Consider the following 12,592-nt stretch of genomic DNA (forward strand, 5'->3'; position numbering starts at 1 on the left):
TCTTAAAATTTGGAGATAAAGTTAAAAGGACAGTGACCTCCAAATGCTTCCCAGGCATATCCCCTCTGGAACTCAGATCCAGAGCCCTGAGAAACAAAAGTGAGTGTTTGCTTTGGATTTTGAAGCTTTTTGTTTGTTTGTTTCAATTAAGTTTATCTCAACAAGAAATGGATCTTGCCAAATTTGATTAGCAGCACCGAAAAAAGCAAACAAGGAAAGGTGTTCCCCCCTGCAGAGCTCCTCAGAAGGAAAACATTTCCACCTAGAGCTTAGCTTGAACACAGTTGTACACTTTGAAAAGGTTTATGGCTTCTAAATGCCTTAAAAATGCAACAGAAAGAACCACACAAGAAGAAACAAAACCTTTTTTGGTGATATTTTCCCTGTTTTGGCTCAAAATTCTCCAGATGGTCAAGGAAGGGGATTCTTCCCCTCTGCTCTGCTCTGGTGACAGCTCAAGGGCAGGGTTAGGTGGGATATTGGGATGGAATGGTTCCCTGGAGGCAGGAATTGTTTCCTGGGAGCAGCCTGGGGCAGTGGGAGGTGTCCCTGCCATGGCAGGGTGGCACTGGCTGGGCCATGCCCACCCAAACCATTCTGTGAGTCAGTGGGTGATCTCACAGGGCTCTGAACACACAAAGCAGGAGAGCTTTGTCCTCTGGTCTCCAAATTCTAGAAGCCATCCTCAGAGAGGCTGAGGTACCTAAAATGAGACCCAACAAAACAGCCACAGGAGCTCTTTGATGCCCCTGCAGTGTCCAAACCCATTTCTGTGACTCCATCCCTGGGCACTGCCCAGGTCATGCTGTGACCACGATGGGCCCCTGGTGTTCTGCACCAAAACCAAAGCCAAAATTGAGCTCCACAAGGACTTTTAGGATTTCTGACTGTTTCCTCTTGTCCACTCAAACACCACCAGCAGCTCATGGTGCTGTTCCCCAGGCCTCAGTGCCACCTTCCCAGAGCAATATTTACTTTTCTATGATTCCTCTTGTCCACTCAGACACCACCAGCAGCTCATGGTGCTGTTCCCCAGGCCTCAGTGCCACCTTCCCAGAGCAATATTTACTTTTCTATGATTCCTCTTGTCCACTCAGACACCACCAGCAGCTCATGGTGCTGTTCCCCAGGCCTCAGTGCCACCTTCCCAGAGCAATATTTACTTTTTTATGACTCCTTCTGTGGAGTTTCAGGGCAGAATGACACAAGGCCACTGTTGGGCTATGGATTAAACAAGCTGCAGAAATAACGAGGGAACACCCTTCAAACGCGGGGTAATTATCTCAGAAAAATCCCAACAACCCAGGCAGGCTCCTACCAGTCCATTAGGAACAAATGGAGAAGGCAAAAAAAGAAAACAGGAGAGGGAAAGAACTGGAACTTCTGGCAGACAAAGGGGTCAGGAGTGCAGCAGGACTGGCCTCGGGGGTGGATCCGCTGCCGCGGAAAGCGCGGCAGAACCCAATGTTTGATTTGTGTTTATTCCGCTCTCCAGCCCAGCCGCTTCCCCAGCTGCAGATGAACATTTGTTCTCCAAATCTCCAGCACTCAGCATGCTCTCCATCAGAGGAGGCCATCACATCATTGCTGCTGCTGAACAGAATGCACCAGCACGCGGCAGCGACCCGACAAACCGCGGCTCCGTCCCCGCTCGGGGCTGGGGGGGGCTCACATCCACGGGCTCGAATTTCCAGCTCATTGCAAACCAAAAATTGGGACAGTGCTCAGCAATGCCCAAATTGTTCCGTGAGAGCTGTACACAGCCCATTTGTTGGTGCTGAAAGGACTTGTTCATCATTTGGACTCATTTTCGGGATGAATTTCCTGTAAGGCTGGAACAGTGGGAAGCTCTTTATTGTGCATCATTAACAAGAAAAAATACAAAGAAAGCCTCAACAACTAATGTATGTGGGCCAACAAAACCTCACTTTTAGCTGACAGCTCCTCAGAAATGGATATTTCCAAGTGGCAAAGTGTTAGACCCACAGATGAAAGGTTAATGGTCTGGATGCTGATCAGTGTCTTTTCAATAAAGTCACAATTTTTAAGCCCAAGACAACCAGTGACACAATGGCTGACAGAAAATAATTCCCTTCCCATTCACTGTTTTTCTTTTCCCCAATCTCAGCACCTGGCCAGGATGGTTTTTTTCAGGCTTCTACTATTCCAGTGAATAACCTCATCAGCAAAGCAATGGCAGTTCTTAGATTGAATAATTTTCCTTTTTTAATTTTTTTTTTTAGATTTCATTTTTGATGAAAATAAAAATATGAAACTAAAGTAAAAAAAAAAAGGAAAAAAAAGAAAGTGTATTTTTCCCCACAATTAACCCTATGTTTCAGCAGTGGTCACTAATGCCATCAGGCACTTCTTGCAAGGATGATGAACCTGGGTTTGCTGCCCTAATCAGATTCTAAAATAAGTAATTGCATTTTCTCCTCTTATTACCGCTCGTGCTCCCAAGGAGCTGGATTAGTTTTCCCTTTGAAGCTGAGGAGGTTTTTCCTGTTGCACATGGTCCAGGGGGCAATTTCCATCCAGCTGATGAGGGCAGACAGCCCTCAAAGCAGGATTGCACATTTCTTTAAAAGGGCCACAGATCTGGGGGAGATGCTGTGCAGTTCTGACAGAGAGAGCAGCCCCTGATGAAGGAGCCAGCTGCAGTGGCTGGTGTGGGTCCTGGTGGGGAGGGACACACACATGGAGCTTGTCAGGCACACCAGGAATTCCAGCAGGAATTCTCACACAACCACTCCCCCTCCAACACATTTCAAACAGAGCAGTGCAACACACACGCTCGGGAAGCCACAAACTGGCACCATTAAAATAAGTTTGTGGAAAACTGAAAGAATTTTTTTGTGTTTTTTAAACATTCATGCCGCCCTCTTTGAGGCAAACAGCACCCTGTGAGATCTGGACACATCCTGAGTACCCAGGACATAAAAAACACTGCCAGTAGTGTTTGAAAAAGAGAAAATAATGAGAAGATGATGCACAAAAATGGCTCTGGCAGCAAGTTCAACGTTTTAGCAGGAGACACACCCAGGCCACGAACCAGAAAGGCTGAGCTAGAGGGTCTTGGTCACACCTTCAGGATATGGAGACTTTCATTGCTTTAGTTTCCATCTCTGAAGTTTATCCTCAGACCCAGAAATGCTCTTTCTCTGCATTTCTCCCCCACTGGACACCAGGACCCCTCAGCCAGGGGGGCCCTGCCACAACCCTGTCCTCGTGGGTGACTGCTTCAAACCTCCTGAGAGCCCAGAGAATTCCCTTCCCTGAGAAGGGAAAGCCCAGGGTTCACTGAACCAAGAGAAGGAGAGCTCTTTACCTCCAGAGTGGGGTGGGGGCCCACAGAGCAGCACCATGCCCTGGCCCTGCCGGACGGACACCGTGCTCCTCGTCCTGGTCTTGAAGTTCTCAAGGTCTGCCAGGAGAGAAGGAACTCGGTTAGAGGCTGACCACCACGGGAAAATGATGGAATAAAGCAAAATCAGCGTGGAGGGTGGGCTGGGGGGGAATGTGAGGCAGCAGGAGGCTGAGGAGCATCAGCAGGAGGATCAGGAGATGCCTTCCCCAGGCTGGAAGGGCAGAAGGTGCTGGGTCACCCCCAGAAACAGACACAGCTGGAGAAGACCCCAGCACCTGTAAGGCTGGGGGAGGTCTGGTGTATGGATTTAGGAAGAATTACTGCCTGAAATCAGCAATTCCATCCCAAGGCAGGCTGCTTCCCTTGCTGCTGCTTCCCTCCCATCCCACATGTGCAGACCCTTCCCTCCCCACAAGGATCCCTCCTGCACCAGCTGCATGTTAAGGCACAGAGTGCTTTAATTAAATGAGATTAAATTCCTCCTTCCACCTCTCTCTTTTCCCTCTCCTCAGGGCCCGGGCACTGCAGAGCTGCAACTCCCCCTGCACACTGAGCTCAGCAGACCTGCAGTGAAGAGAGCAGGTGACTGAGCTCAGAGTGCCACCAGGACTGTCACCAGAGCTGCTTCCTGGGAGCAACAAGACATGGAATCACTCTGGCAGCCTCTGATCCTTTACAATTTCCTGCATTTCAATTTTCCTTTTTTCCCCCTTGTTTCCAGTGTTGCTGAGCCTTGGCTTGGCAATTACAAACCTGTTGTCAGTGCAGTTGGGAGCCAGAGGAAACACAGAGGTGATAAATATTTATCAGCAGGAGCTGGTAGGAGCATCATTGTGAGGTTACAAGGATGGAAAACTGAGCCTTGATTTTTATCCTCTCTTAAAAATGTTTTCTGCACACGTACTTAGAAAAAATGTAAATAAATAAAATCCAAAGTTGTCACTGCTTCATTTCCCTTTTTAGAAAAGAAACTCTTATGGGCCATTCTCTCTTTTCTGGTTTAGGAAAACAGAAAAAAAAACAATTTGAGAGATAAAATATTTCGTACCTAAATTCTATAAAATTTACAAGGTTTGGGGTTTTTTTAATTTATTTTTTTTTTTTTTAGTTTTACAGGAACCACTGTAACATTGCTCTGGCCACCTTCCAGTGCACAGATTTTCATTCATTTTGACTGCACACGGGCACAGGGCTGGATCCTCTCTGAGGACAGCTGCAGGAGGAGGAACAGCCTCAAGCCCAAAGAATGCCTGCAGGAATCAATGTGCTCTTTTTGACATCACTACTGACAAGGAAAGGATTGCTACCAGGAAAAGCAGACTCTGCTTGGATGAACATGCAGGAAGTGCTGCAAGGATGGTCCAAATCAGCAGATAAAGCAGAGCACTCATCACTCCTGCTTGCTCTGCTCTGAGTCGTGGCACAAAGCCAGCCCTGCAAAGGAAAGGAGGAATTGATGGTCCCACCATCCTGCAAGCACTTCAGCTCTGCCTCTGAGCAAAACAACAGGATTGGGATAATTGTAAGAAAGGCTAATGCCTGATCGAGGCCATCAGGCTGATTGTGCTTTCTGAAGGCCACAGGTTTGTTTTTGCAACACCCAAATTGGAATGAACAATGATCTGATGAGGATTTTATTAGTGAGGAGCTTCATTTAGGACCCACCTTGCAATCTCTGAGCTGCAGAGAGCAGGGTTCAGCCTCATGGTGACACCACCATCGAGTTCCACCTCACTTTGTCCCCAAACCTAAAACCCCTGGGTAGCAGAGGAGGATTTCCTTTCTTATTTGCCCATAAAATCCCAAATCCAACCTGAAATGATCCACAGCCCTCAAGGCTGGGTAGTTTGTCTCAGTAAATGGCATTTGCAAACCTTCATCAAACCCATATGGCTTTGCACAGTAACAATTACCCAAGCTGTCCAGAGTAATGAAAGATTTCCCCAAATTTTGCCTGCAAAAATCAGTCCTTATAGCCAAGAGGATTCAAATATAAGCAAACCAAAAGGAACTGCAGCCTTTCCTCCTTTCTTAGGACCTCCTTGGGTTTGAGCTTTATGAAGTGTGGTCATTCTTTCTCCAGGTGACTCCTAGGCAAGCAAAGCTTTAAAGGAATATTCCCCAGGTGGCATCGAAGGATGGGCAAACAAACAAGGTCACATCAGCTCCTGCTGATGGGCCAGGGCAAGACTGGGCCTCAGATTTCTGAATTTACACCCCTGGCCATTCCCAGCTCCACTGATTGTCCCAGGGTGAGACTGCCACCCCAGCAGAGCAGCTGAGAGCCCCCTTGGTTCCCAGGGCTGGCTGCAACAACATCAGAAATGATGGGAATAAAAATGATGGGAATAACAGAAATTATGGGAATAAATAACAGAAATAATGGGACTAGAAATAATGGGGATAACAGGAATTATGGGAATAAATACAGAAATAATGGGAATAAATAACAGAAATAATGGGAATAAATAACAGAAATAATGGGAATAAATAACAGAAATGATGAGAATAAAAGAAATTATGGGAATAAATAACAGAAATAATGGGACTAGAAATAATGGGGATAACAGAAATTATAGGAATAACAGAAATGATGGGAATAGCAGAAATGATGGGAATAACAAAAATAATGGGAATAGAAATGATGGGAATAGAAATAATGGGGATAACAGGAATTATGGGAATAAATAACAGAAATGATGGGAATAAAAGAAATTATGGGAGTAACAGAAATAATGGGAATAACAGGAATGATGGGAATAACAGAAATGATGGGAATAAAAGAAATGATGGAATTAGAAATGATGGGAATAACAGAAATGATGGGAATAAATAACAGAAATAATGGGAATAAGAGAAACAACTGGAATAAGAGAAATAATGGGAATACCAGAAATAATGGGAATAACAGAAATAATTGGAATAAGAGAAATAATGGGAATAACAGGAATTATGGGAATAAATAACAGAAATGATGGGAATAACAGAAGAGATGGGAATAAGAGAATTCCTGAGCTCAGCATGCCCCAGGACCCCGACTGCAGCACCACAGCTTCCCTCAGGAGCCTGCCAGGCTCAGGGCACTGGGGATGTGACAGAGATCCCTATTTTTTGTGAAAGCTGAGCTCTGTTTTGCTGCCTTTCTTTGCCCCAGGAGCCTTCCCATGCTTTGCTTTGATTTTTTTCCACATGTTCCTATTTTTAGAACACAAAATGCTTCGTAATTACCCCAGTGCTGCAATTAGGAGAGACCCCTCTGTGCAAGGGCTGTTAAAAACCACCCCAAAAATATTACAGAAAATGAGATGAGGAGTCAGTGATGCAAATGGGTGGTGGCAGGTGTCTGCATGTCCTTTGGAAAGCCAATCCCTGTGACTGTGCCATGTGGGAGGCAGCTCATGCCTTGAATGACACGCTGTCAAACCCTCACCATTAGTGAGCCCTTTGCCCTTGCAGTTCAGGGGTTTTTTCCTCGTGATTAGAAAAGCAGTGCCAGTGCTGTTTGCACCTATTACTCCTGTTTAACTGGTATGAAAGGATTTCTGCTTCTGCTCTCTTCCAGCAGAAGTGTACACACATCAATCACTGCTTTCTACATCAGTGGGCTTTAATTGCCAAAGAAAAGCAGGGCTAATAGGCTTAGAGAAATAAAAATGTTAGTGGGTTTTACTTTAAAGTCTTGGTCTAGGGAGCTCTGCAAAGCAAATTTGATAAGACATCGTTGGTATCACCCAGCTGAGTTGGTGTGAACAGCAAGGAGCCCCCAAAGCACAGGAGCTGCATCCCTGGGGATCAATATTCCCTCCAAATGAGATATCCAAGGGACCTGCACAGGGAGGGACACAGAGCTGGTGCCCAGCAGCAGCACAGGCAGGGAGGGGGGTGGGTGATTCCCACACATCTCTGCATCCAGCTGGGAATTCCTGGGAATCATGCCTCAGTGCCATTCCTACTGCCCTGAAAATAAGTCTTGGCTTAGGGAACTCCTGCTTCACTTAGAGGAGCAACAAATCCTTGGATCAGCACTTCAGGAGTTCTTCCAGCCTGTCTGTATTTCATGGGGGGTTGGTATTTCATCCTAAGACGTGGCTGCACTTTGGGCACAGGAAAATAAAATGGTTAAAAATGACTGATCATTTAGGAACTGATAAATTAGAAGGCTGACACACGTTCACTGGCAATTTTGAGTGTTCTGGAGTGTTCTGGACAAAACACCACCTTTACTAACATGAAATGAAGCTTAAAGCACCCAAACAAGAGGAAATAATGATCTGAGTAAGGAGTGATTGCCTTTCTCGTGTGTGAAATGCCCAGTCCCCTTGGGCACCCTGCCACAGCCAAGACACCCAGAGCCAATTTTTAAGCATGACTTAAAGAGATTTGCAGATCATAATGGGCTTTGCCTTCTCAAACCCCCTCGGTAATTTCAAAATAATCCCAGGAATCTAAAGTTTAGGGTGATGTTTAAGGTCATATCCAGGAATAACTGAAGATTATTCCTTTTATTAAAGAGCACATGACTCATCCCAAGGGAATCTGATTAGGCTGGCCATGACATCTCCAACAGAAAACTGATGGAAGGATTGGTCAAACCCCCTGGTTCAGAGTGAGCAATGAACCTCCATCCAAACATCCCCAGGGATATCTGGATGCCCTTTCCCAAATTATTCTCATCACGTTTGCACAACTCTCCATGGAGAACAGATCCCAGGTTCCTGTCCTGGAGAAAACTCCCAGCCAGGTGGGCAGGGAGACATTGGCAAAATCATCCCACTCCACTGGCTGCAGACTGTGGGAGCTGAAAAAGATATTAAAAAATTAAAAAGAAAAAAAATATATAAAACCAGTTTTGGAGAGGGGATCCAGTGCACCTGAATCCATGGGGGAGGGAAGGGAAAAGGAAAGGAGAAAGAAAATGAGTAGAGGAGGAGGAAAAGGAGGAGGAAGAGGAGGAAGAAGAGGAAGAGGAAGAGGAGGAGGAAAGGGAAGAGGAGGAGGAGGAGGAAGAGGAGGAGGAAAAGGAAGAGGAGGAGGAGGAGAGAGAGGAGAAGGAGAAGGAGAAGGAGAAGGAGAAGGAGGAGAAGAAAGGAAGGAGAGGAGAAGGAGAAGGAGAAGGAGAAGGAGAAGGAGAAGAGAGGAGAGGGAAGAGAAGGAGAAGGAGAGGAGAAGGAGAAGAGGAGAGAAGGAGAAGAGGAGACGAAGGAGAAAAGGAGAAGAAGGAGAAGAAGGAGAGAAGAAAGAAGAGAGAAGGGAAGGAAAGGAGAGAAAGGAGAAGGGAAGAAGAGAAGAGGAGAAGAGGGAAGAGGAGAAGAAGGAGAGAGGGAGGAAAAGGAGAAGGAGAAGAAGGAGAAGAAGGAGAAGAAGGAGAAGGAGGAGGGAGGAGAAGGAGGAAGGAGGGAAGGAGAGAAGGAGGAGAAGGAGGAGAAGGAGGAGAAGAAGAGAAGGGATTTATGGCCCCACCACCCCAAACTGTCTGTCTAAAACTGCACCTGGTGTTCAGGCTGGGTTTTCTGCCATCCCTCTCCCCAGCTCCCAGAGATGAAGTTCTTCAGGCTGTGTCCTTGCTGGTGTGTCAGGACTACCCAGAGAGCTGTGTGGGTTGGAATAAAACCCCTTTGATACACAGCTTAATAGAATTTTAGTTTAAGAGCTGGTGTTCTAATGAATAATTTCGAGAGTCACTGATTTGAGAAATAGTTTACAAGTCTGGGGATGAAAGCTTTCTAATTTGACCTTTAGAGCAGAAATTTCACTGGGATTTCTACTTTGCCGAGGAGAAAAGAAGGAAAAGAAGTTCTGGAGGTAAATATCTTGGCATTCCCCCCACCCCTATCCCTGCTGGAAAGGATTTTTCCTGGGACTTTATTCCTGAGACTATTAACAAAGCATTGAGTTCACCACCCCCATCTCTGATCTCTCCTGTCTCTCTGGGATCTGTGCTTGGATTTTCTGACCCCAGCAGTTAAAGCCAGGCTGATTCTGCACCCACAAGGCTGAAATTCCACCTCCCTGGGGTTTGCTCCTCGCTCCCCTCAGGCTGCAGGGCACCCCCAGGGCTCCTCTGCCTTCCTTCACCCCACTGCTCTTCCAGGGAAACAGAAACTCCTGAGGAATGTTCTCAGAAATTCCTGCAAGGCACCCATTTTTCTTTTCCAAAATCAAACCACTCTTCTCTATGAAATTATGGGAAAAAAAAAATCCTCCTTGTCCTCATGTTCCACTTCATAAAAACTGCCTGTTTGCCTTCTTTCGACAGGAAATATTTCAAACATTTATTTTGAAGCAGCTCCTCTGCTTGAGACAAAATGCTGAGGACTCTGAAAATTTTATTACTTTAATCTAGAAAATCTGGGCAGACATTTCCCCTTGGGTTGACTGGAATGGGGTTATTTCACTCTCAGAAGTTTTTTATCTTTTCCTAGATAAAAAAAAAAAAAAAAAAAAAGAAAAAAAGCTCAGTTTGCACTTTCCTGCAGCAGAGATGATCTGCAGTGGGCAGAGAGCAGAGCTTGCAGGGGCACAGGGGGTGTTGTGCCCCTCTTTCAGGGGGTCTGGGCACTGCAGGTGCCTCACGTGTTCCCCTTCTGCCCCTTCCCACTCTGGGCAGTGGCAGGAATGCAAATCCAGACCCCAAATAATGAAAATACAAACACTGAGCCACAGCATTCATTACAGCCCACCCAGTGCCAGGGCAGGGACACCTCCCACTGTGCCAGGCTCCAGCCTGGCCTTGGCACTGCCAGGGGTCCAGGGGCACCACAGATCTCCTGGATAACATCACTCCACCTGTGATCACTCCCTGCTTCCAAGGGAAATTCCCTTTCCTTGCTAAAGTACCCCCAGAGCTGCTGATCCTCAGAGCTGCTGCTGGCTCAGCCTCCCTGTGGAAATTCACATTTTGGTGCTCAGCAAATACCACAGGGCTGCTATTTTTCCATTCTGTTCCCCTCTCAGGCCTGATGGGTGATGCCAGGCCAGTCATGTTTGCTGCAGACACGGAAACCAAGGTGGCACAGCCTCCCCAAACACCTTCAAAGCTGCTCCATCCTCCAGGTGCCAGTGCTGGCTCCTGCCTTGGCTTTCCAGAGGGAAACCAGAGGGAAAATAAACCAAAATAAAGATGAAGCAGCCACTGGGATAAAGTTGTTCTGCACTGCCCTTGCATCCCATCAACAGGAACAGGAATTCTCCTGCAGAAACAGAAATTCTCCTGCAGAAACAGAAATTCTCCTGCAGAAACAGAAATTCTCCTGCAGAAACAGAAATTCTCCTGCAGAAACAGGAATAATTCTCTTGAAGAATCAGAAATTCTTCTGCAGAAACAGAAATAATTCTCCTGCAGATTCAGAAATAATTCTCCTGCAGAAACAGGAATTCTCCTGCAGAATCAGAAATAATTCTCCTGCATAAACAGAAATTCTCCTGCAGAAACAGGAATAATTCTCCTGCATAAACAGAAATTCTCCTGCAGAAACAGGAATAATTCTCCTGCAGAATCAGAAATAATTCTCCTGCAGAAACAGGAATAATTCTCCTGCAGAAACAGGAATAATTCTCCTGCATAAACAGAAATTCTCCTGCAGAAACAGGAATAATTCTCCTGCAGAATCAGAAATAATTCTCCTGCAGAACCCAGCTCTGGCCTTTGCCAGGTCCAGGCTGGGTCCTGAGCTGCTGCTTCCACACATTTACAGAAAATACTGATTTGATACAGAACCCCTAGGGATCATCCAAGGAGCATCATTGTCTCTTCAGCCAGGTCAAGAGAATTATTTCATTGACACACCAGGAGGTTTGGAGGCAAAAGGGGAGGTGGCACAAGAAGTTCCCAATGACAGAGGAAACAACAAAACCTCCTGATTTCTTGTCCTGCTCTCCAGCCACACAAACCAAGAAAACTGACCACAAACCATGAAAACATGACCCAACAAAATCAGTTTTTACAAGAAGTTTGGGGGTTCATTAAAAAAACCCCAAACAACAAAACACCTACATCATCATATAGTTTTGAAGAACAAAGCTCCTAGATAGAAAAAAAAAAAATATCTGCATTTTAAATATTTTTTCATATGAAAGGGAAAATGAATAAATACGAAGAGAGAGGAGGAAAACCATCCAGCCTGTGCCTTGCTTTTGCCTGAATTCCTAAAGCAGAAGAGGATCTGGGTGTTGTGAGTGGCCTGTGATGCTCAGCTGGCTCCAACCCCTCCCATGCAGCCCCCTGCCCTCTCCAGAGCTCCTTCCAGCCAGAAACCAAAACAACTTCCCCAAAACCACTGCAGGTTTGGAGATCCCCAGCTTTAGGACAAGGTGCTCTGACAGTTTCCAAGTGCCACTGCTTTAAGGAAAAATGAATTCAGTTTATTTATAACCCTGGGGGGGTGGGGAACAGAGCAGGTGAAAATCCTCCATTTCTGCTCTGACTTAAGGGTCCTTCCATCCCAGATGAAAGTAAAGTAGGTTATAGATCCATCCTCTGCTGCAAACTCCCTGATGGTCCTATTCATCAACAATAAAAAATAACAAAAAAGGAAAAGAAAGGGAAAAAAGAGGAGCTTTCGTGAGGCTTAGCCTAGTTTTCCACCCAGCAGGGACTGTGGGGAAGGAGCAGAGGTTGGGAGCTCATCTCTGCCACTGATCCTGCCCTGTGCACAGCTCAGCCAGGATTTCAGCACAGAGAAACTCTGGGATGTGGGAACACATGGAAAAATGCCAATTAATGTGCTCCTTCCTCAGTTAAGGTCACAGCAGCCCCAGTCCTGGGGGACAGGCAGGTGAGGGGCTGGGGTTGATATCAATGGCATTTTTCCTTGAAATCCTTCCTCTGAGGGCCTGCAGGAGGAATCAGGGCTTTGACATTTGGTAGGAAACCACAAAATTTAAGATCTGGGGACAGCCCAGCCAGGCTGCTCTCACAGCCTGATGGCACACCCCAGTGGGGCTGGGGACACCGGGGTCTCTGCAGGGGCAGGACTGGACATCCCAGCTCCAAAATGAAGATTATTCCCAGGGTTTCAGCTCCCAACAAAACCCTTCAAATGCACAGTGAGAGAGACAGTGAGATGGGGGATGCAGGGAAATTGGGTCATGGTATGGAAATCAAGTTCTGAAGATGTAAGAAAAACGAAGAAAATGTAAAGATTTAAAGCAGATTTGTGGGCCCTTGGTGTCAGCCAGCTGCAGTGGCTGGCTGGGAGGTTTATCTCTGAATTGTGGCCCTGG

The 12,592-nt window shown here is 46.3% G+C and overlaps 1 protein-coding gene across 3 annotated transcripts in view; it reads right to left on the reverse strand.

The window, feature by feature from the left end:
• LOC103823699 (contactin-4) overlaps window positions 1–12,592 on the reverse strand; it is a 261,680-nt gene that overhangs the window by 82,145 nt on the left and 166,943 nt on the right. For all 3 annotated transcript variants that reach the window (XM_050979442.1, XM_050979443.1, XM_050979444.1), the window contains one exon: window positions 3,332–3,427. In XM_050979442.1, the coding sequence (XP_050835399.1) occupies window positions 3,332–3,427 (96 nt within the window). The remainder of the gene's footprint in view (window positions 1–3,331; window positions 3,428–12,592) is intronic.

Source organism: Serinus canaria, chromosome 12 (genome assembly GCF_022539315.1).
Source record: "Serinus canaria isolate serCan28SL12 chromosome 12, serCan2020, whole genome shotgun sequence".
Classification (NCBI taxonomy): Eukaryota; Metazoa; Chordata; class Aves; order Passeriformes; family Fringillidae; genus Serinus; species Serinus canaria.